This window comes from Python bivittatus, unplaced genomic scaffold (assembly GCF_059951505.1).
Source record: "Python bivittatus isolate LINGU-HERP-01145 unplaced genomic scaffold, Pbiv_v1 ctg000650_np1212, whole genome shotgun sequence".
Classification (NCBI taxonomy): Eukaryota; Metazoa; Chordata; class Lepidosauria; order Squamata; family Pythonidae; genus Python; species Python bivittatus.
This window is the reverse complement of record NW_028277093.1, coordinates 864,491-889,216: the sequence shown is the minus strand read 5'-3', so window position 1 is coordinate 889,216 and position 24,726 is coordinate 864,491. Positions and strand designations below refer to the sequence as shown.

Below are 24,726 nucleotides of genomic sequence, written 5' to 3'. Positions count from 1 at the left end.
AGAAGATCAACAGCATAAAGTTGAGATGTATAACTGAGTAGCACTGGCCTGCTGACTATACCCATGTTGGATGACCTGACCCAAGGGTCTCATGTATAGATTAGAGAGGAGCAGGGAGAGATTTGGGCTTTGAGATACCCTGCATAGCAATGGCCTCAAGCTTGATCATTCCCTCCACTGCAGATAACTGGAACGGACCATGGAGGAAGGAAAACAACTACAACTGAATGCCCCCCTCCTGAGAACCAGTCCAGAAGGATACCATGACTGATGGTACAGGTAGTCCTCTGTTAACGACCGCTCGTTCAGCGACCAAAGTTACAACAGCACTGAACAAGTGGTGGTTATGACCTGCCCTTGAAGTTCTGGCCATCCCAGCAACCCTGTGGTCATGTGATTGCAATCTGTGTGCTTGGCAACCGGCTTGCACTTACAGTGGTTGCAGCATCCCATGGTCACGTGATAATGATTTGTGACCTTCCCTGCCAGTTTCTCACAAGCAAAGTCAATAGGGAAGCTGGCAGGGAAGGTCACAAGTTGCCAGGGTAAGTCTTTGCCACCCATGCCCCCTCCCCCAGCCCCTCTGTACTTGTGCCGCACCTCCTGGCCACTTGAGCACCCTCATGCACCCTCCTCGAGCCTCGCTGCAGTCGCATTATGCCTTCCCGGCCACTCGGACACCCTTCCTGGCCACTCGTGCACCCTCATGTACCATCCTGGAGCCTTGCTGAACTTGTGCCATCCCTGAGCTTCACTGCTCTCACACCACACCTCCCCCACCACTCGCACACCCTCGCCGAGCCTTGCCACACTTGTGCTGCCCTCCCTGGCCACTTGTGCACCCTCTCCCGCCCGACAGCAGCCTGGTGTACTCGTGCTGCACCTCCCTCATCACCCGTGCACTCCCTCTCCCACTTGGCAGCAGCCACTTATCTGCCTGCCAGCCTGCTTGCGGGCTACCCGGTACTTGCAACTTCCTGCCAGCTTCCCCACTAACTTTGGTTGTTGGAAGCTGGCAGAAAGTTGTGAGGTTCTTGCTTAACAACCCACAATCCTCGCCTCATGAGGGCAACAGGTGTGAGACTAGGCTGAAGCTGCCATAACCTAAAGATGAAGCAGGCAGGTAAGCAGAGAGGACAAAAGCCAGGAATCTTATCTATGAGATCCCTTCAGGGAGGTAGATAAGAAGGAAGCAAGTCCTTAAGGAACAAACAAAGGACCTGAACCAGAAAGAGGAAGTTGGGCCTGAGCACATGGAAGCCCTCACCCCAATCCCACTTTTGGGGATAAAAGGGGTCCCAGGGCCCACTCTGAGTCGTCTGAGTCGTCTTGGTCATCTGAGTCATCCAGACTTGGCGGCTTCAGTCCCTCTAGCTAGTGCCTGGCAGCCTAGTTGGGAAGGACATGGGTAAGTGTGTGTGTGTGTATGAGGAAGAGCAAATGTACCTTGCAACCAGTAAAGTTTTGCTGTTACTTTAAATTCACTGGGTCTCCGTGTATTACAAAGAACCTCTCGTGCCTCAGTGTTCGGTTGGAAGTGATTTGTGTGTATCCCTAATTATTTCCCCGCTGTTGACCAGGGCTGTGTCTGTCTGCTCCAGCCGCACCTATCTGGAAAACCAGGTAGAAAGCAAGGGGGGCTGACAAGATCTGCGTGCCTCAACAGGCTGTGAGTGTGTGAGTGAGTGGCCATAAGCCAAACCTGGGAGCAGCGTGTGTAACATTCTTATTGGTGTCAGAAGTGGGATACATGGTTTGGACCCTTTGAATTTATTATTTGAGTGATTAGTTATGCCTTTGTGGAAATTTGGAGATGCCCAACAAAAGGGTACTTTGTCACCACCTGCCTCCCAGGCGACAGCTCCACTGGAGAATCCTGAGGAGGAGGAAATGGGTTTGGTATATTGTGAAGTGATGGAGAAACTTGTTAAGAAGTTGGGATTGCCTCTTGGTGACTTGCAGGAGAAAATGAAGTCAGTGTATTCAGGGAGGGATGTTAGGATAGAATTTGGAAAGCTGTACAAATTAAGAGGACGGAAGAAACAGAAAGATTTACCTGGAGTGTTGGCAGTAATATTGGGAGTTGGCTTGTCCCAGATGGATCAGCTCCTCACACAGTTGCGGTCAGAGAACTGCTCTTTAAAAGGAGACTTGGAACAACTCAAAAATACCCACCATGTTTTGCAGGCTGATTACCAGCTGCAAAAGAGCCAAATGGTGGAACTAAGAGGGACCTTGGCTCAACTGAAGGATAGTGTAGAAAGGGAAGAGGAATGGCAACAAAAGCAGGCTGCGCAAGAACTAAAAATTGAAGCTTTAAAGGACCTTGTGCAGACCTCTGCTAAGAATAAGGGCAGAGCATGTGGAGAATGTGGTAAGGTAGAGGAACTACGCAGACAAATAAGGCAGCAATCTCACCAAATTGCCTGCTTAACAGGTTCAGACCTAGATGAAACCCCAGACTTTCCCTTTGATGGGAAGGAGCCTTTTGAAGAATTAAGCCACAACTTCCTTGAGGAAGTTCAATAGCAGTAGTGGAAACCCGAGCACAAACAAGGTGCAGAAATGCCCAAAACCAGCAATGGGAAGAGTGGGAACAAGTAGTCACTCATACCCCTTTATCGGGAGGAGAGCTGAAACAGATTGTTACAGATCTGGGGACCTTGAGCCCTGACCCCCTCAAATGGACCTGGAGGCTGCATCAACTTAGCCTCCAGTACAATTTGTCTGACCAAGAGATTGAGCGGGTCATATTAACATACCCTGAGGTTCGCACCAAGTGGCACGTATACCGGCGACATCCTAATCCCCCCAATCCCGGTGACCGCCTTAGTGTCTTACAGGGGCTCCAAAACATGGTGCAGGACTTAATGACTGGTACCCAATTACGGCTTAAAGCCATTGGGGATCGGCAGGGGAAAGAGGACCCTTTAGAATTTTGCCATCGCTATTTATGGTATCAATTCATAGCCAGAACAGAGCCACCTAATAACGGGGATGAAGGGCGAACGATGGGTGACATCATGCAGCGCCCTTGGAGCAATCCGTCTTTAAAAGGCGTGCTGGGTGGGCTGCAGCACCCCGAGCGAGCTTGGATCGGGCGAGTGGATGCAGCTTACCCATTGGACTTGGCCACCTTGGAAACAGATCTGCGAGAAGCAAGGAAAGCTGTTGGGAATGTTGGAGAGGAAAGTAAAGTAAAGACTGTGGGGGAGGTGCAAATAATGAAAGATAGGTGGGAAAGAAGTGGGGGAGACAGCAGGAATAGGAATTTGTGGAGTAATCAGGGGCAGAGAGTAGGGAATGGAGAGGAGCCTGTGCAAGTGTGGCGAAAGCTGAAAGACTTAGGAGAAAACATGGAGAGATGGGATGGGGCTCCTACTAGAAGCTTGAAGGAGCGGGTGGAACAGTTACAGAGAAGTCAGGGAGGAAGAGGAAGATGAAGGGAAAGTTAAGGAGAAAGAGCAGCCTTTTTGCTGCTCCAGCAGGAACTGAAACAATTAACAGAAGCTTTAAGGAAAGTTTCAGTCCTAGCTGGAAGGGGAGGATATGTGAATTGGAATCCCGAATGGCTTAAAAACCTAGCAGAAGTAAGAACAGACAAGCTGATGCTGCTTCCAGAGAATCCAAAATTACATTAAACCAGGGGATCAAGTTATGGTAAAAAAAAAAAAAAAGGAAAACTAGGAGAAGCCCAGGGACCACATACAGTCCTTGATGTAATTTCACCCCATCTAGTGTGTTGTTGTTGTTGTTTAGTCGTTAAGTCGTGTCCGACTCTTCATGACCCCATGAACCATATTGCGCCAGGCCTTCCTGTCCTTCACTACCTCCCTCAGTTTGCTCAGTTTCATGCTCATTGCTTCAGTGATGCTATCTAACCATCTCATCCTCTGCCGTCCTCTTCTCCTTTTGCCTTCAATCTTTCCCAGCATCAGGGTCTTCTCCAAAGAGATCTCTCTTTGGTCTCATTAGGTGACCAAAGTATCTGAGCTTGAGCTTCATTATCGATCATTCCAATGAGCAATCAGGGTTGATTTCCTTTAAGATTGACTGGTTTGACCTCCTAGCAGTCCAGGGGACTCTCAAGAGTCTTCTCCAGCACCACAGTTCAAAGGCATCAATTCTTCGGCGCTCAGCCTTCTTTCTGCTCCAGCTCTCACAGCCATACATTACTACTGGAAAAACCATAGCTTTGACTATGCGGATCTTTGTCGGCAAGGTGACGTCTCTGCTTTTTAATATGCTATCTAGGCTTGCCATAGCTTTCCTCCCAAGGAGCAAGCGTCTTTTAATTTCATGGCTGCAGTCTCCGTCTGCGGTGATCTTGGAGCCCAAATAAATGAAGTCTGTTACTGCTTCCATTTCTACCCCTTCTATTTGCCAGGAATTGATGGGTCCAGATGCCATGATCTTAGTTTTTTTAATGTTGAGTTTCAAGCCAGCTTTCGCACTCTCCTCTGTCACCCTCATCAAGAGGCTCTTTAGTTCTTCTTCACTTTCTGCCATTAGGGTGGTATCGTCCGCATATCTGAGGTTGTTGATGAATCTCCCTGCAATCTTAATTCCGGCTTGTAATTCTTCCAGCCTGGCATTTCTCATGATGTACTCTGCATATAGGTTAAATAAGCAGGGTGACAGTATACAGCCTTGTCGTACTCCTTTCCCTATTTTGAACCAATCGGTTGTTCCATGACCGGTTCTAACTGTTGCTTCTTGGCCCGCATACAGATTTCTCAGGAGACAGGTAAGGTGGTCTGGTACTCCCATCTCTTTAAGAATTTGCCACAGTTTGTTGTGATCCACACAATCAAAGGCTTTTGCATAGTCAATGAAGCAGAAGTAGATATTTTTCTGGAACTCGCGTGCTTTCTCCATGATCCAGCGAATGTTGGCGATTTGATCTCTAGTTCCTCTGCCTCTTCGAAACCCAGCTTGTACATCCGGTAGTTCTCGATTCATGTATTGCTGAAGCCTAGCTTGTAGGATTTTGAGCATAACCTTGCTAGCATGTGAAATGAGTGCAATTGTGCGATAGTTTGAGCATTCTTTGGGATTGCCCTTCTTTGGAATTGGAACGTAAACTGACCTTTTCCAATCCCATGGCCACTGTTGCGTTTTCCAAACTTGCTGGCATATTGAGTGCAGCACTTTAACACCATCATCTTTTAGTATTTTAAATAACTCAGCTGGAATACTGTCATCTCCACTAGCTTTGTTGTTAGCAATGCTTCCTAAGGCCCACTTGACTTCCCTCTCTAGGATGTCTGGCTCAAGGTCAGTGATCACACCAGCGTGGACATCAGGGACATTAAGATCTTTCTTGTAGAGTTCTTCTGTGTATTCTTGCCACCTCTTCTTAATCTCTTCTGCTTCTGTTAGGTCCCTGCCTTTTTTGTCCTTTATCATGCCCATCTTTGCACTAAACGTTCCTTTCATATCTCCAATTTTCTTGTAGAGATCTCTAGTCTTCCCCATTCTATTGTTTTCCTCGATTTCTTTGCATTGTTCATTTAAGAAGGCCTTCTTATCTCTCCTTGCTATTCTCTGGAAATCTGCATTCAGTTGCTTATATCTTTCCCTTTCACCCTTGCTTTTCGCATTCCTTCTTTCCACAGCTATTTGTAATGCCTCATCAGACAGCCATTTTGCTTTCTTGCATTTCTTTTTCTTTGGGATGGTTTTAGTTGCTGCCTCCTGTACAATGTTACAGACCTCCGTCCATAGTTCTTCAGGCACTCTGTCTACCAGATCTAATCCTCTAAATCTATTCATCACCTTCACTGTGTACTCACAAGGAATATGATCTAAGTCATACCTGAGTGGTCTAGTGGTTTTCCCTACATTCTTCAATTTAAGCCTAAATTTTGCAGTAAGAAGCTCATGATCTGAGCCACAGTCAGCTCCTGGTCTTGTTTTTGCTGTCTGTATAGAGCTTCTCCATCTTTGGCTGCAAAGTATATAATCAATCTGGTTTCGGTATTGACCATCTGGTGATGTCCATGTGTAGAGTCGTCTCTTGTATTGTTGGAAAAGAGTGTTTGCTATGACTAGCTTGTTCTCTTGACAGAACTCTATTAGCCTTTGCCCTGCTTCATTTTGTACTCCAAGGCCAAACTTGCCTGTTATTCCGATTACTCCTTGACTTCCTACTTTAGCATTCCAATCCCCTATGATGAAAAGGACATCTTTTTTTGGTGCTAGTTCTAGAAGGTGCTGTAGGTCTTCATAGAAGCGGTCAACTTCAGCTTCTTCAGCATCAGTGGTTGGGGCACAGACTTGGATGACTGTGATATTGAATGGTTTGCCTTGGATACGCACTGAGATCATTCTGTCGTTTTTGAGGTTGTACCCCATTACTGCCTTTCTGACTCTCTCATTGACTATGAGTGCAACTCCATTTCTTCTAAGGGTTTCTTGGCCACAGTAGTGGCCAGATATAATGGTCACCCGAATTAAATTCACCCATTCTCGCCCATTTCAGTTCGCTGATTCCCAAGATGTCGATGTTCAATCTTGTCATCTCATGTTTGACCACATCCAGCTTGCCTTGGTTCATAGATCTTACATTCCAGGTACCTATACAATATTGTTCTTTACAGCATTGGACCTTTTTTTCGCTTCCAGATACATCCACAGCTGAACGTCCTTTCGGCTTTGGCCCAGCCGCTTCACTCTTTCTGGAGCTACTTGGAATTGCCCTCCGCTCTTCCCCAGGAGCATATTGGACACCTTCCGACCTGAGGGGCTCATCTTCCGGCGTCATATCTTTTAGCCTTTTGACATTGTCCATGGGTTTTTCTTGGCAAGGATACTGGATGTGGATTGCCATTTCCTTCTCCAGTGGACCACATTTTGTCAGAACTCTCTGTCGTGACCTGTCCGTCTTGGGTGGCCCTGCACGGTATAGCTCATGGCTTCACTGAGTTACGCAAGCCCCTTCGCCACGACAAGGCAGTGATCCATGAAGGGGTCATCTAGTGTACCTGGACACAAACAGATGGTGGTACCGCTTCCAAGTTAGGCCTGTGTAATCTGTGTAAATAGGCTAGGTTACTTTTGTCTTCCACTCCCTCTTTTGTCCCCCCTTTCTTTGTTTTTCTTTTTTGTTGTTGTTGTTTTTGTTTTGTCCCCCCACCCTTTTGATTTCATTCACAGGATCGAAGCATGAAGATCTACATCCAAATTCTCCTGCTGGGACAATGCCTAGAAGCTCTGCACACAGTTCTAACAAGAATTTTTTTGTAGAACTGGCACAAACTGCTATGAACAGCTCAGCTTTTTGCGTAGGGCGACTTTTGACAGTGGGAGGGGTCACATCCACCTGTTTCTTTGGAATACCCTCAAGCCTAGAGACTTTAAGAGATGCTACTGCTTTAAAGAATTTCACTAATGACTTGTGGGAGGGAATGTTCTTTCACTTTGGATCTTCTCCAGAACCTGAACCATGGACAAATCAGAGGAGAATGACCCTGAATCTTTTAGGGGTAACCAATGCAACTCAATGTGTATATTTCACTAACCTTGGGAATCATAAACACCCACTGCCCCCCAATTCTCCTGTTTTTACTTGTGAAAAGGTCTACAATATCTCCTATGCCTCCACCCCTTTATTTTTACCTAAAGGTTTCTTTTTGTTATGTGGGCATGAGGCCCATACTCATGTCCCAGTCTACAGTTCAGGGGGGCCTTGTGCCATTGGGCGCTTGACCTCTCTATATGCCCTGCCTCCAATGCAAGTAAACCCATCAACCCGACTTAAAAGGGAACTATCATCTGATTGTGAGAGTGATGTGACACTCTTATCCAAAACAGAAGTCATGGCTCCAGCCCTCTCCTTAGTGGGGGTCCCTGCCCTAAGCAAAAGAACCTATATGGACCTCAGAAAAGTGGCCTGTATCCTAGCTAAAAGTGTCAACCTCGCATCCTCCCTTATTGCAGCTGAAGAAATGACTGATATCAGGGCTGCAGTCATCCAAAACCGCTATTGACTATCTACTATTAAGGGCAGGACAGGGCTGTGAATCCTTTCAAGGTCTTTGTTGTTTTAGCCTCTCACATTTCCCAAGATCCAGAGGGATGGAACTGGTCATGGCTCACATCTTGGTTACTGGACTTGGGATCCTGGGGAAGGAAAATTATTCAAATCTTGCTGTTTGTATTATTTGCCTTTATATTAATTTCCTTAATCTTTCAATGTGTTAAATCTGTTTTCCAGAAATGTTGTATCTCCATGTCAACTGGACAGCAAACCTATTGGCAAGAATACCTAAAAAACCTGTAATGCTCTGAGTGGGTGATGAGTGAGCCCCATTTTGTGGCATCTCCTGTTTAACTTGATGCCAAGCGGAGGAATATGTGAGACTAGGCTGCAGCTGCCATAACCTAAAGATGAAGCAGGCAGGTAAGCAGAGAGGACAAAAGCCAGGAATCTTATCTATGAGATCCCTTCAAGGAGGTAGATAAGAAGGAAGCAAGTCCTTAAGGAACAAACAAAGGACCTGAACCAGAAAGAGGAAGTTGGGCCTGAGCACATGGAAGCCCTCACCCCAATCCCACTTTTGGGGATAAAAGGGGTCCCAGGGCCCACTCTGAGTCGTCTGAGTCGTCTTGGTCATCTGAGTCATCCAGACTTGGCGGCTTCATCCCTCTAGCTAGTGCCTGGCAGCCTAGTTGGGAAGGACATGGGTAAGTGTGTGTGTGTGTGTGTATGAGGAAGAGCAAATGTACCTTGCAACCAGTAAAGGTTTGCTGTTAAATTCTCTGGGTCTCCGTGTATTACAAAGAACCTCTCGTGCCTCAGTGTTCGGTTGGAAGTGATTTGTGTGTATCCCCAATTATTTCCCGGCTGTTGACCAGGGCTGTGTGTCTGTCTGCTCCAGCCGCACCTCTCTGGAAACCCAGATAGAAAACAAGGGGGGCTGACAAGATCCGCGTGTCTCAACAGGCTGTGAGTGTGTGAATGAGTGACCATAAGCCAAACCTGGGAGCAGCGTAACACAGGGACTGCAGGGATTGCCATCGCTAAGCAATCTGGTCATGTGATGTTGTAACTCAAGGACTGCCTATACTGAGGATTGCCAAGAGATCAAGGAGCAAGAGAGTTGCACCACCCGTCTTGGTCCTGCCACAGGTCATCCAGAAGTGCCATCAATTCAATCTGAGTGCTGTACCCCATCCTGAACACCTATTGAAATGGTCCAGATAATCCACTTCTTCCAGATCCCTCCGAAGTTGCAGCCCAACCACCTTCTGCTGTGGGGAAGCGAGGAGGCTGGGCGCGTGAAGACCCCGGGAGTATAAGGACGGGTGTGCCAAAGGGCCAGCGGTCTGCCCCGCCGGTGGCAGCTTTCCTTGGGAAGAATTAACCTATCTGGAAAATCTGACAATTGGAAGAATAATTTTTAAAAATTTCTTTTTCTGTTGCATTTTGAAGTTGCACAAACCGCAGTTTGTAGACAGCCTGTAGATTTCGCTAGGGCGCATGAGAGGAAGCGGGTCGCAGATGGAAATTGGTGATAATGTTCTCCTTATAAAATCGCAGTAGACTAAAATCCAAACAAACTAACAAACAAACAAATATTTCAATGCCCTTAAGCAGCAGAAGACTCAAACCCTCCTAACAACATCTGCAACTGAGCAAACTTTGCTACACTCCTGGAAATGTCAACAGAGAGGCCAGCAACTAAGAAGCGAGCCACGTTAATTTGGACAAGTGCCAAGTGGGATCACAAGCTCCCCCTCCAAGAGCAGAGAGGGGCAACGCAGCAGTGTTGAGACAGATGCAGAACGGTCCTGCAGAAGAGACGTTCTTGGGTCTCCCTCATCCGTGTGGAGGTCATGGCCTTGAGCTGGGCGAAATGGAGCCTGCCTGTGGTCTGTGGCGGGATCTGGGCGTGCAAGAGGCCAATGCAAGAGATCGTGGGACCGTAAGATGGAACCTTGGAGTGGTCCTACTGGAAGTCCCGATGGGGAACTCTTACTCCATGGGTGGCTTGGCCTCTTCACTGTGTACCTTTAGGAGGACCTGAATGGGTTTTGGTTGGTTTTGTTCCTAGACTTTTGGGGAAAAGAGATCTGCTGTCATCCTCTCGCCCACAGAGCAGTTGGCCTTTGCACAAGGTGCTAAACCCTCAGACTGGGTTAACCAACCCTGGTGGTTGTGTTCTTATACAAGTGAAGGAGATCACAGTATGATGGAGGATGGAAGACTCGATTTAAAGGCTGGAGCTCAGCTTGGCTTCAGCCCCAAAGTGAGCTTGGATGATGTCAAAAGAGTGAAACAGAGTTGGACTGGGCTAGTATTTGGATGAGCGACGCCCAAGAAATCCCCAGCTATGAGCTACACTTTCTACTCATTCTGTGTTTTGCTGACTGCCTTATTCCAGAGTGTTCTGGAAGAGAAATTGTAAGGTTCACGGCTACCCAGAAAACTTGAAATCAATCAGCAGCATAAAATAAAAGACTTCAAGCAGGGACTTCTCTAAGCAGCGTTTTATTTGGCCAAGCAAAAGTCTGGGTGCCCACACCATGCACCAAGAGAGAGCAGGGTGGGACACCCTTGGAGACAAAACCACAGCCTTTTATAGTATTTTTAAAAAGGCAGATCTTAGTACCATTATAATGAAGATGAGTTTTACAGCCAGTCAAAGAAACTTAAACAAAATACATTATTCCCCGCCCTTGTTTGCTTACATTAATTCTATTCCCCGCCCTTGTTTGCTTACATTAATTTAAAGGAGTTCCCCCTAACTCTTATACCTTGTCAGTCCCTGCAGACCCTTGTTCTGTGTCCTCCCTCCTTATCAGGCCTCAGACTTAGTCTCTTCGGGAGGAGTTTTCCCTATTATCTGAGCTAGCTCGTCTGTGGTTAGTTGCTTCCTCTTGCAATTTCACTAAGTGCTGTTAGTATTGAAGCTTGGCTATAGAGAACTCTGCGCATAGTCTAAAGCTATGACGTTAACATTGCCAATTTAAATATTGCCAATTTAGTTTTTGATCCCTTCAAAATCAAAGTACCAGCAAATGAGAGTTCTTCAGTATCGCCTATTATCTGCAACAAAGATGTACTCGCTTATCTCCATGTTCTCAGAGGGATCCAGTGACTAGCAGCCTCCGCAGGAATTGTGCAAGGGGCACTTCCCAGGGGGTGTAAAGGGTACTGCATAAGTGAACCAGATGTTGAGTCACAAGGAGGAGGGGTAAAAATCAAGAGTGTGGTCACACCTGTTGTGACTAAAACATTTTATGAAAAGGCAGAAGCTTTCGCGGGCTGCAGCTTGGCTCCTAGCTCCTCTGACAGAAAAGCTGGGCTGATGGAAGAGGGAAAGTGGAAGTTGAAACTGGAGGGCAGGAAGAGGGGGGTCCTCCTGGACAAGGGTCTTGCCTCTCTAGGGCACCACACTTTCTCACTTTAACCCATAGATGGAGCCTCCCTCATGAACAGGAAGGCTGCAAGAGCTCTTCCTGGAATGGGGCCCCGGAAGAGGGAGAGGAAGATCCTGGGCTGCATCTCCTCCAAAAGAGCAGAGCAAAGCGGTGGCTGCAAGAGCAAATCTGGATCTTCCTAGAGGTTGGTCCAGAATGTGCCTTTGGGATCTGCACTGTACCACGGAAAGACATCTCACCCCCCCACCTTTCCTTACAGGGGGGAACCTCCTGCTGCAGTGCTGGGAGAGGAGGGGCTGCTCTGGGAAAGTCCTCCCCCTTCCATGGTTGGGGGTCTTGGAGGGAGGGGAGCTTGGAGCTGCAAAAGTTTTCACCTTGGGTGGGGGGAGTGGATGTTGTGGCTCTGGGAGCTGGAAGAAGTCTCCATCCCTGGAAGAGGGACCCCCTTAGGTTTGAGGCTGGGAGCCCATCTGCTCAAGCTTTGCAGGGGGCTAAGAAGGAGGCAGATTGAGGAGGCCTTTCCTTGGGTGGGGAGAGGAAAGAGGGGGCTCCAACCTCTCACAAAAGGGGGACTTTGGGAGACTCCAACTTTTCCCACAGATTCTGTTCCCCCAGCACCAGCAGTTTGGGAGATCCAGGAGGTCCCTTGGAGCTGCAGGGGATCCCAGAGAGAAGATGGAGGCAGAAGACCCAACAGGAAAAGTCCTTCATCCTGCTCAGGTGGAGAACCAGGAGGAATTGAGCCAAAGGACCAGGCAGAAGATCTTGGAAGAAGAAACCCTTCCTTGGGATGGCCAACACCAAAACATCAGGGAGTTCTTCTACCAGGTGTTTAAGGGACCCCGAGGAGTTTGCAGCCAACTGCACCGCCTTTGTCTTCAATGGCTGAAACCAGAAAGGAACACCAAGGCTCAGATGCTGGACTTGCTGGTTCTGAAGCACTTCCTAGCTATTCTTCCCCCCGACATGGTCACCTGGGTGCGGGAATGTGGAGCCGAGACCACTTCTCAGGCAGTGGCCCTGGCAGAAGGCTTCCTCCTGAGCCAGGCAGAGGACAGAGAGAAGCAGGTGAGCAAAACATTATTCTTGACCTCTCTAAATGCATTCCTACAAGGATATTTTTGAACTCCTAAGACAAAAATATTTTACTATGTACATTAAGATACTTTTCTAGCAAGGTAGGAAGCATCCACTTTTATGGATATAGGGATGGATAGCTGGTGTCAGAAGACAGTGAAACCCTCTTTTCTATGTTCTGCCCCCTAACTCTCCTTCTTTCTTCTTCTCTGTTCTTCACTTGCAGAAAAGTTCCAATAGGGTGGATGTACAAGGTCCCAAGGCAACCATGGATCTATCAGATCCCCCCCAGAGGAGGCTTTTCAGGGGTATTTCCAAGGAGGATCAAATTCAGGACATCTCACCAGGTAAGATTGGAGCTATCTGAGTCATATCAGCTTCAGAAACTGGTTTACAGGATTAGCTTCAGTTATGATTAAAATATATCTACTGCCAGCCTAAAAATTATTAGCCATATTTTTTAAAAGTCTCCTTTTAAAAAGTCTCCACCCACTTTGTCTCTGTCATAGGAATTAATACAACATCGGTGGTCCTTGTTCAAAGGTCTTTTTTTCCAGATGGAGCAGAAAGAGCAACTGCACCCCCAGCCCAGGTAGGATAAGCAACAGCGAGTAGAATGGGGTAAGGCTCCTACTTGGGAGGCCTCCTGCACATTAAATTGCTCAGGGCATAATAATAATTGCTGACTGCGGGAATCAAACCAGGATGCATGTCGGGTGTGTAATTGGATCAAACCTCCCTTAAAAAAGGAGAAGCTGCATCATGGTCCTAAATACTTCAGAGGTGACCAACATGTAATTTTCTGGGCATCTTGATTAAAAATTGGATGTGGGATATCCCTCATCTTCACCACCAGCACCCCGGATTCCAAATCTCAATTTTTAAGAGAAATAAAGCCTTCTTTAAGTCAAATTTTACTCTTCGAGACTTCGTGGAAATCCCCATGGTGCTTTTTAGATAACAGTATTGATGTTATCTAAAAAATTGCCTTCTGGTAGCAAGTTTTTCTATCTCCCAATCTAGCCTGTAGTTCTAGGATTTCCTGAAAGTCTCCCATCCAATTACTAACCAGGCCCAGCCTTGCTTAACTTTCAAGCCCAGGCAAGGAGATCAAGTGCTGCAACCTGCTGAGAAATTGCCCCTAAAACTAGTAAAATACCTATAGTATTCTGATATTAGGGCTTCCAGAATAATCTTTATTATTGTTAGCTCCAATCCAGCCAAAGATTCTTGGTGTAAGCAGGTTCCCTGGAATGCAAAGAAAAGCAGGATCAGGGCTTCAACTCACTGGTATATTAATACTATTATTTGTCAACTTCCTGGAGAGCCTCCCAGTGTTTTTGTACATGGAGAAAGCAATCCCCTCACTCAGTCTGGCAGGCAGGTCAAAAGCTTCTGATGGATCTCTCAGAGTTGGGGACTCTATATGTCTTGGGGCTCCTCCTCCTTCAATGCTCAATTCATGAGGTACAAATGGGGGACTGAGTTCCATCCATTCTTGGCTGTGTAGTCCACCTCTTTCAAAATCCATTTTGGCAGTGTCTTCTGTAAAACCTCCTTCAGGATAGTTCCTTTCTTTAGTGCCCATGAGATTATGGACAGAAATCAAGGGGAGAATAGCTTCCATGTGTCTGGGCACATTAGAGGTATGATGATCCATTGGGGTGTTTTCCACTCCTGGTACTTCTAGGAGAGGAGAAAATATCAAGATACATAGTCTGAAGTACCAGTTATTCTGCGCAGCATTGAAGAAATGATGGACCATCATCTTCTCATTCTTCCAGAGAATAAGAAGGCCAGAAGCAGATGTGACTGATATTGAACAAGGGAATTTAGTTCTCCCATTCCCAACTAAGAGCTCTTCATTTTACTTGTAGAATCAGCATATGAGAAAGATGGAATATAAATCGAATGAATGAATGAATACTCTACTTACAAGCTCCATGTCTGAAGCAACATCTTCTGCATGATGCTTCTTTTGGGGAAGGGTCTCGTCCTTCATCTACCATTGTTTTTCCTCAGGATTGCACCTCTAATGCCCACCATTTAGGGGATATAAAAAGGCAGGAGCCCCAATGGCAAGAGCCACTTTAGTGCCATTACTTTGGAGCAGAGAACAAAGGAGACATCTGCACCCACCCAAGGCGGAGGGTGCTCAGAGCGAGCACTGCTGTGGAGGACCAATCCTCCATGAAGGTGCTTTGTGAAACCTATGGGCTTGGTCCACCCCAAAACTCCATGCTCTTAGCTTGATCTTGGCCCAGCTCTGTAATGCCTTGTTGGACAGAACTTCCTTCTGTCCTCTAGCAGAGACGAGATTCAGGGAAGATTTCCTCCTCCTTCGTAAAGCCCAGAGAGTCCTGGGTGCAAAGGTGGCCATTGTGGAGGGAGATGGAGATCTTACTTTGTCCTTCGTTGCATATGTTATGCTGCCCTTTTACCTCAGAGAGAACAAGGGCCCCAACTCTGAGGGCCAGGAGCTTCTTCTCTCTCTCCTCAGTAATATATGAGGTTCATTTTCCTAAGGAGGCTCATATTTACCTGCTTCCTCAGAAATGAAAGTTCCCCTCAGGAGATTTGAGCCAGGCAGCCCCTTCCTCCCTTTGGCGCTGGATGTGAGCCATAGTTGGGGGGTTCTGTCAGTTTCTCTGTGACTCAGTGATGGTTGAAAAACAGAAATTACCTTAGGATTTAAAGGCTCAGGAATCAAAAGCTCCTCCTGAGGAAGGGAGCTCACTTATTTCACACATTACAATGCCAAAGCCATGGAAGCTGGCTAAATGTTGGCTTTCATTTCCTTTTACCAAACATTGTGGCCTCTGGCCTGAAAACAGTCCTGAAATGTACACCTGTAAGATTTCAGCTAAAGTAATTCCAAGGTATTTGCTTTCGAGCCAGACATGATTGCTGATGACTCCACGTTCATTTTCAGTGGAGACGCTGTGGAAGGATAGACGGACTAAGCCCCTGCGCTTCTTCCACGCCTTCTTTCTTAGCCTTCCCCCATTATTAGGACGACCCAGCTGCCAATCAAACAGCAGCGACCAATCAGACAGCACCACTGGGCAGACGGGGAGGAGGAGGGAAGAGGGGGTTCTGCCGCCGCAGGCCTCACGCGAATAGGCTGAATACGCAGAGCCAAAGTAAGGGATGCAGTTAAAAGATAGACTGCCCTGATGAGGAGAGGCAGCCGCCGAGAAGCCTGGGGGGAGAGAGGCGGTTCTTGTCTCCCCTCAGAACCGGCGCGAGGGAAGAGTCTCCCTCAGAGGCAGCCGAGAGTGTGGAAAGGAGGAGAGTCCGGGCGCCCAGCCGGGGAGAAACCGGCAGAAAAGACGAAGAAAAAATTAAAGACTTTGACAGGGCAGAAATAGAAGAGAGAAACTAATACAAGTAAAAGACACAATCAAATTGGGTAGAAAAAGGAGTAGGGCTCTAGAGAGAGTGGCCATTGAGATATGCAGGGATTAAGACCACAGCATTATAGAGTCCCCCAGAAACAAATACAGATAGTCCTTGGTTAACGATGGTAATTGGGACTGGAATTTTGGGGACTGGAATTTCTGTCGCTAAGCGATGCAGTCATAAAGTGTGACATCATGACCACATTGCTTAACGATGGCAATCCCAGCAGTCCCTGTTGCTGTCCTTAACTGATACCCACCCGGTGGTTAGGTGAAGACCCACCCCTATCCAAGCCATTCCTGGCTTGGTGCCCCCCAGCCTCAGTAAGGTAAGGGACTGTTTACTCTTCAACATAAATATAAGTCAGCCATAAACAAATATATTACAGATATAGAATAGAAAGATATGAAAATATAGTGAATTTGGACTTTAAAGAATATAGTGCAGAAAAAGACCTTATAGAAAACAGTTAAAATAGAAAACAGTTTTATTATTAAGATTAATTTCTGAACTAGTTGAAGGCGTTTATAATTTACAAATCCTTTATTTTTTATTTGTAAGCTTTCCTTTTGTAAAATGAAAGTCTCCCCCCAGCCACCAAAGGGAGATACAAAAGCCCAGTCCATCGCCCAAGTTTCCAGGGCTTTGTGTCTATTGAATCTGGGTCAGTCTTGTTACTGGTGGTTCAAAAAAAGAACCCGCAACAGAATCCTGTTCACCTGCTCCCCCAGAAATGGAGCCCCCCCCAAGAAGCCGTTCCCCCCATTGGCACTTCCTGGGAGCCACAGCCAGAGGTCTGTTGATTCCTCCGTGACTCATGACAGTTGAGGAACAAGAATTACCTCAGGACTTAAAGGTTTGGGAATGGAGGAAAGGCATTTTCCTGATTTCAGGCATGAAGGCAATGCCAAAACTCTGCATAATGGCATCTTTTGGCAACCTTGATTTGGCTAAAAGTCCCCTTCTTTTCCGTTTATCAAGGATTTTGGTCTTTGGCCTCAAAAACACCCTGAAATGGGCACCTCACAGCTGAGGGCTTGATAAGATTTATGCTACACAGGAAAGGCATCAGGCCTAGAAAGCAAATTTGCAATCAATTGTCCCAGATTCTGTATCCAGAGAAAAGCTGTGAGAAAAATAAGTAAAAAGCTAGCACTAGGAGGAAAACAAGGGGAAATTATGTCCCAAAATATTGCCCCAAAACATCTCGGACTTGTCCAGGTATTTGCCAGGACTCAAAGGCACAAAACAATCAATAAAGAATAAATGGATAAAGAAATAGAGGCCCCCTCTTTCAATCTAAAATTCAGTAGCAGTTTGTTTCTTTCTTTGGGAGAAGTTCTTTGTGAATGTTTGAAAAAAATTCTGAATCTGAGGAATTTGATTGAATTCTCCATTATCTAGTGAAAGGAGGCTTCAAACATGTGGAAATGTTGCTTCTGCAACAAGTGGGCAATTTTTTATGTATCTCAGGAAGTCGAGGATTTCACTTAGTAATTTGGGACCTGGGTCGTTTTCCTCTGCAGTGGCAAATGGCTTGTATAAATCAAGGCGGGATGCCAGTCAAATAAATCTGATAAAAATGAATTTGTATCAAGGTAAAAGAATTTATTGTTGGATTTTCTTTAGTTTATTTGGCCAACCCACAGTAAATTCACATTCCTTCCTTTGTAGGAAGTCTACACAAAATAAGATATTTGGGGGGGCAGAAGATTTTGGTTTGGGTATTAAATATCCAACTTAGGTCAGGACTTTTCCCAGCTTCTCTGGCTAAAAGAGGAACATTTTCATCCTCCTTCAGGGTCCTGTGTCCTTCCAGGAGGTGGCGGTGTGTTTCACAGAGGAGGAGTGGGCGCTGCTGGATTCCACCCAAAAGGCCCTCCATGGGGAAGTCATGCGGGAGAATTCTAGAAACGTGGCTTCTCTGGGTAAGGGCCTCTCTTTGCTCTGCATTCTAGATACTCCCTTTGAGGATCGACAATATTATGGAAAATGTAGAAAGGAAGTAAGAAATAGTAAGGCAAACAAATCATGGCAAGAGACAAGAGAAAGAAAACAGCTTAGGTTACTTGCACCCTTTATTGTACTCTCGATATTTTCCATCCCAGTAAACCATCTTTCCTTCCACTGGGTCCATACACGGCATCCTCTTCTTTACAATTCTTACCTCTCTCTTTTTGAAGATCTCACCATCTCCATTCAGCTACAACATTTTTGCCTTCTTTCCTCTCAACCTAGTAATTAGGTCCACTTTCATTCTGTCTATATGACCCAACCTCCGCAGTGTAATTCTTTCCTACTGGCATTTCGTTTTTGTATTCAATCTAGATTCATTTAGCACTTCTTCATTCTTGACCCTATCTCTTCTTGATTCAGTGTACATATTTCTTACTATAAGTATCCCATTTGCACTGCATTCAAAGTACATTTAGGTTTCTTGTGATGTACCCAACTCTTACTTCCATATAACTAAGCTTTCATTCTTATATATAAATGGCAGACTGCACACTAATTAGCTTTGTACTGGTCTTAAAAATTCTCTATTCATTTTCCCACCTTTCATAAGCTTTCCTCCAAGATACACTTGCTTTTAGCCATTTATGTATACATTACAACTGTTCACTCCACTTTCCTTGTCAAACACCATTATTTCAGTCTTTCAGATATTAATTTTCAGATCCACACTCCTTGTATCATGCCATCTATCTAATATTCGCTGCACATTGTTCACTTTCAGGCACACGATGCATCTGTATACAAAAGTTCACCTATGTTCACATATTTTTATTTATTTATTTATATTTCAAATTTAGATACCGCCCATCTCACAAAAAGTGACTCTGGGTGGTTCACAATAAAACAGCAATAAATATTAAAATACAATAAAAACAATATAAAATACAATAAAAATAGACTAAAAACCAAACACATACACAAATAATAATATCTTCCAAGATGTTGATGGTCAGTAAGATGTTAACATATGAGAGCATCTTCAAGGTGCCAGCCACCCCCAGGGTTGGTTGACCCTTTTTTCGCCCCATGCCAGTTGGCAGAGCCAGGTCTCGACTGCTTTCCGGAAGGAGAAGAGAGTTGGGGCCTGCCTCACCTCTGGGGGGAGGGTATTCCATGGGGGGGGGCCGCGGCAGAGAAGGCTCTCTTTCTGGACCCTGCCAGTCAACATTCTTTCATCGACGGGGTCCGCAGCAGACCCTCCCTGCCTGATCAGGTGGGATGGGCGGATGTAATGGGGGTGAGACGGTCCCTCAGGTAACCCGGTCCCATGCCATGCAGGGCTTTAAAGGTGATAACCAACACCTTGAATTGGACCCAGAAGCAAACTGGGACCCAATGCAGCTCACGTAGCAACGGTGTAACGTGCCATCCTTGGGGCACCCAAAATTGCCTGCACGGCTGCATTTTGAATCAGATGAAGCTTCCAGATACTCTTCAAGGGTAGCCCCACGTAGAGCGGATTGCAGTAGTCTATATGGGAGACGACTAGGGCCTGAGTGACTGACTGAAGAGACTCCTGATCCAGAAAAGGGTGTAACTGGTGCACAACATGTAGTTGAGTAAAGGCCCTCCTGGCCACGACTGCCACCTGCTCTTCGAGCAGGAGTTGTGAGTCCAGGAGGACCCCCAGGTTACGCACCGGGTCTGTCTGGGGTAGTGCAACCCCATCCAGAACCAAAGATGGTAAACTTCCAGATACAGAGGAGCCCCCAATCCACAGCCACTCCATCTTACCAGGGTTCAGCTGAAGCCTGTTGTTTCCCATCCAGACCCCCACAGCCTCCAGGCACCGTGAAAGGGTAGCCACAGCATCACTCAAATCACCTGGGATGGAGATATATAACTGGGTATCATCTGCATATTGATGATACCTCATCCCACGGTGGTGGATGATCTCACCCAGCGGTTTCATGTAGATGTTGAAAAGGAGCAGGGAGAGTACTGAATCCTGCGGCACCCCACAAAGGAGGAGCCGCGGGCTGGACCTCTCACGCCCTATCAACACCAATTGGGACCGGCCTTGGAGGAAGGAGGTGAACCAGCACAAAACTGTGCCACCCACCCCCAACTCCCCAAGCTAACCCAAAAGGATACCATGGTCGATAGTATCGAAAGCCACTGAGAGGTCAAGAAGAGCAAGGACGGATGCACTACCCCCATCCCGCTCCTGCCAGAGATCATCCAAGAGTGTGACCAATGCTGTTTCAGTCCCAAATCCAGGCCTGAAACCCGACTGGAAAGGGTCCAGATAATCCGTTTCATCTAGGATCCTCTGAAGCTGCAACACCACCACCTTCTCAACCACCTTCCCTAAAAAGGAAAGTGGGAGACTGGACGAAAATTGTCCAGTACAGTGGGATCCAGTGATGGTTTCTTGAGGAGGGGGTGCATCAGCCCCTTTTTAAAGTCCACTGGAAACACTCCCTCTCTCAAGGATGAATTCACTATTGCCTGGATCCTCCCACATGTCACCTCCCGAGCTGCCTTAACCAGCCGGGGGGGGCATGGATCTAATTGACAGGTGGTGGCATTTACAGCCCAGAGGATCCTGTCCACTTCCTCAGGTCCAACAGGGTCAAACTGTTCCCAGATAACAGGGTAGGTACAGGGTAAATATCTTACATGTTTGTCCAAAAGTACATAAGACAATCGATGGAATATCACATCTGCTTGTCTTACTCTTTGCCAGTATTGAGTGTTTGCTAAACATTCCACTTATTCTCACTCATGCTGTATATAATGCACATTCACTGCCTGGCATAAAGTCACAAGCACTTCCCAAATCATTGGTTCATTGCCACTTATTGTTCCCTTTCAGTTCAATTCTGCCACACACCAACCCCCCTGTAGTTTTTTTCCACTCAACCTTACTATCTTTCCATTTGTAGAGAGGAATAGTAACAGTGTTCTTCCAGGCATCAGGCAAAGAGGTTATCTTCATCCACACATTAAATAGGTTGCTGGGGAAATAGGCCTTCAGATAAAACAGGGAGGCTGTTTCAGAGTTATTTGCTCAACAGTCTTTAAAAATTCCAGAATTTTGAAATTCTCCAACTCCATCCCTCCTTTTTCCTTGAAATCAATGAGCACTGCTTGACTGACAACATTGTCAAGGCCCAAATTGAAAGGAAGCTCCAGAAACCCCTTCTGGAAATGTACCTTGAACTTGCTTGCTTTGATTTGGTCTGGTTTTGCTCTGAATTCAAAGAGCTGGGAAAGATATTTCGTACTCAGAAGTAACTATCTGTTTTTTCTGTGAAGTAGCCAAACCAGAGCCTGTCTTCTGGGAGGAAGAAGATCTGCTCTTCTGGGGATCCAAAAAGGGTAAGTGAACAGCAAGCCCCTGCTAAAACCATTTCATGCCCTGCATTTGAGGGCCTCCTGGGTGAATTTTCAGTTTGTGTCGATCTCACCATGATTAGACTGACCCATTGACTGAAAAGAGGGAGGGCAGCTTGTGAACTCAGAGGTGCCTGTGGCGCCCAGGTCTCCTTTCTGCAGGTCCCAACCTTGATGGATAAAAAGAGTGAAATTCTTAAACCCTAGGCCTCCCTACTTTTTACATGCTCCATCCCACTCTTCAGCTGTCAGTCCTGGGCTGTCCAAATATTGTCTTCCTGCCAAAATGATAACAGCTCCTCTCATCTCTGATGACAGTTTTCTGCCTTCTGCCAGTTTTGCACCCACATGTTCCTAGAACTGGGGCAAAGGGAGAAAAGGCTGTGCCACCACCTCTGTAGAGAAACCAGCTCCCTTGGAGTCTTCCTTAAAGTACAGCATCAATTTCTACAGGGAGAGACACAAGGATATTCCATCACTAGGAAAGGGGCTGCCTTTGGGATCTTCTGAACTGGAGACTGGTTGGCTGCCATTTCATGGCCTGAAGTTCAGAAGGCTGATTTTAATTTGAGAATGAATGCCCAAATTTTGCTTTGCAGTTGGGTGGGAAAGTTGTAATGCAGGAATTCTTCCCCACCCCTAGGAGGTCTTGAATTGAGAACTTCCAAACAAAGATTAAGATGAAGTAACTACCAGATTTTTTTTGTTATTTGATCTTAATGTTTGATTTTTAAAATGGAAAAGCAAAAATCTGAGTCTCATGAGGTCAATGGGAAACAGTCTAGGAAAGAAATGAACTCTGACAGGTATGTAAGAAAAAATATAATAAAGACTTTGACGAAGTATACAGAGAGGAGGTGGAGAATGTTGGAGAAGTCAATTAATTCCCATTAGAATTAACTCATTAGCTAATAGGAGTTGATCCTTGGTGCATGCTCAGATATTGTGTTGAAGATCTAGTAAAATATACTTCTCTCTCTCTCACTCTCACACCCTCCCTACCTCCCTAGCTGGAAATGAGTTAGAAAATGAGAATTATCCAGAGCCAGATATGATGATGTCAGAAACTATCAAACATGAAATGACAAAAGGGATATTTCAAAATCACTGGCAAACAAAAATACACAAAGAAAACCACTCTAAATATGTGGAGAAGTCATTCTCTTTCCAGTGCATGGACGTTCCTGAGTTCTTAACACAAGAGGATCACACAGGAAATAGAACTGGGAATTGTCTACTACATAAGACAAAGGATAAGTCAGACTTATGTAATCAGTTTGAAACTGAGACTAGACACAACCAAAATGAACAGGCAAAAGATGGAACATTTTTCAACCAAATCTTCCCTGCTACGGTATGTCAAGAAATCCACACTGGAGAGAAACCCTATAAATGCATCCAGTGTGGAAAAGACTTCAGTGACCACAGTAACCTGACTTCCCATAAATTAATACATGCAGGGGAAAGACCATATAAGTGTACCGAGTGTGGAAAGAGTTTCAAACAGAATGGACAATTGACAGCCCATAAGAAGCTTCACACAGAAGATAAACCGTATCAGTGCACAGAGTGTGGAAAGAGTTTCAGCCAGAATCGTTACCTTACTTCACATCAAAGGCTCCACACTGGAGAGAAACCCTATAAATGCATGGAGTGTGGAAAGAGCTTCAAGCACACTGGTACCCTTATTTCCCATAGAAGGATCCATTCAGGGGAAAAACCTTACAAATGCATGGATTGTGGAAAAAGTTTCAAGCAGATTAGTGATCTTACTTCCCATAAAAGAATCCACACAGGAGAGAAACCATATAAATGCATGGAGTGTGAAAAAGGTTTCAAACGAAGCTGTGAACTAACTTCACATAAAAGGATCCACACAGGAGAGAAACCATATAAATGTATGGAGTGTGGAAAGAGCTTCAGCAACAGCAGTTCCCTTGCTTTACATAAAACAATCCACACTGGGGAGCAACCATATCAGTGCACTGAATGTGGGAAGTGTTTCAAGCAGAGCAGTAAACTTACTTCTCATAAAAGAATCCATACTGGAGAGAAACCATATAAATGCACAGAGTGTGAAAAAAGCTTCAGGTTGAGTACTCAACTTACTTCTCATAAAAGGATCCATACAGGAGAAAAGCCATACAAATGTATGGAATGTGGAAAAAGCTTCAGGAAGCGAAGTTCCCTTAATTTCCATGAAAGGATCCACACAGGGGAGAAGCCATATAAGTGTTTAGAGTGCGGAAAGAGCTTCAGCCAGAGTCGTAACCTTACTTCCCATAAAAGGCTCCATACAGGAGAGAAACCATATCAATGCATGGAGTGTGGAAAGAGCTTTAAAGAGAGCAGTTCCCTTATTTCCCATAAAAGACTCCACTCAGGAGAGAAACCATATAAATGCATGGAATGCGGAAAGAGCTTCAGTGAGGGCAGTTCCCTTACTTCGCATAAAAGGCTGCACACAGGAGAGAAACCATATAAATGCACAGAGTGCGGAAAGAGCTTCAGTGAGGGCAGTTCCCTTACATCCCATAAAAGGCTCCACACAGGAGAGAAACCATATAAATGTATAGAGTGCGGAAAGAGCTTTAAGGACAGTGGTAACCTCACTACACACCGAAGGATCCATTCAGGGGAAAAACCATATAAATGTATGGAGTGTGGGAAGAGCTTCAGCCAGAGCAGTTCCCTTACTTCCCATAAAAGACTCCACACAGGAGAGGAACCATATAAATGCTTGGAGTGTGGAAAGAGTTTCAAATGGAGAGGTCAGCTTACTTCACATAAAAAGGTCCACACAGAAGAGAGACCATACAAATGCATGGAATGTGGAAAGTGCTTCAGATGGAGAGGTGAACTTACTTTGCATAAAAGACTTCACACAGGAGAAAAACCATATAAATGCATCGAGTGCGGAAAGAGCTTCAACCAGGGTCATAATTTTACTTTGCATAATTTGTTCCACGCGGGCGAGAAATTACATAAATGTCTACAGTGTGGAAGGAGTTTCAGCATGAGGAGTTTCCTTACTTTCCATAAAAAGATGCATATAGGGGAAAAACCTTATAAATGCATGGACTGTGGAAAGGACTTCAGTCACCGCAGTAGCCTTACTTCACATAAAAGGCTCCATACTGGGGAGCGACCATATAAATGTACAGAGTGTGGGAAGAGCTTCAGCAAGAGCAGTAACCTCACTTCCCACAGGAGGACTCACACAGGAGAGAAACCGTATGAATGCATGGAGTGTGGGAAGAGTTTCAAACAAAGCAGTAAACTTAATTCTCATAAAAAGCTCCATACAGGAGAGAAACCGTATAAATGTTCTGAGTGTGGGAAGACATTCAGGTTGAGTAGTCAGCTGAGATCTCATAAAAGGATCCACACAGGTGAGAAGCCATATAAATGCACAGAGTGTGGAAAGAGTTTCAAGCAGAGCAGTAACCTTACTTCTCATAAAAGGCTCCACACTGGAGAGAAACCATATAAATGCACAGAGTG

At 45.7% G+C, this 24,726-nt stretch overlaps 1 protein-coding gene across 1 annotated transcript; it reads left to right on the top strand.

The window, feature by feature from the left end:
• Nucleotides 1-557: 557 nt before the first annotated feature.
• Nucleotides 558-23,930, top strand: LOC103063708 (uncharacterized). Its single transcript, XM_088151324.1, is given in 9 exon segments — nucleotides 558-1,408; nucleotides 6,628-11,572; nucleotides 11,989-12,456; nucleotides 12,692-12,812; nucleotides 12,975-13,057; nucleotides 17,669-17,795; nucleotides 21,145-21,207; nucleotides 22,233-23,707; nucleotides 23,709-23,930. Coding segments are annotated over 7 exon segments (2,352 nt in total). The 5' UTR covers nucleotides 558-1,408; nucleotides 6,628-11,572; nucleotides 11,989-12,063; the 3' UTR covers nucleotides 23,799-23,930.
• Nucleotides 23,931-24,726: the final 796 nt, after the last annotated feature.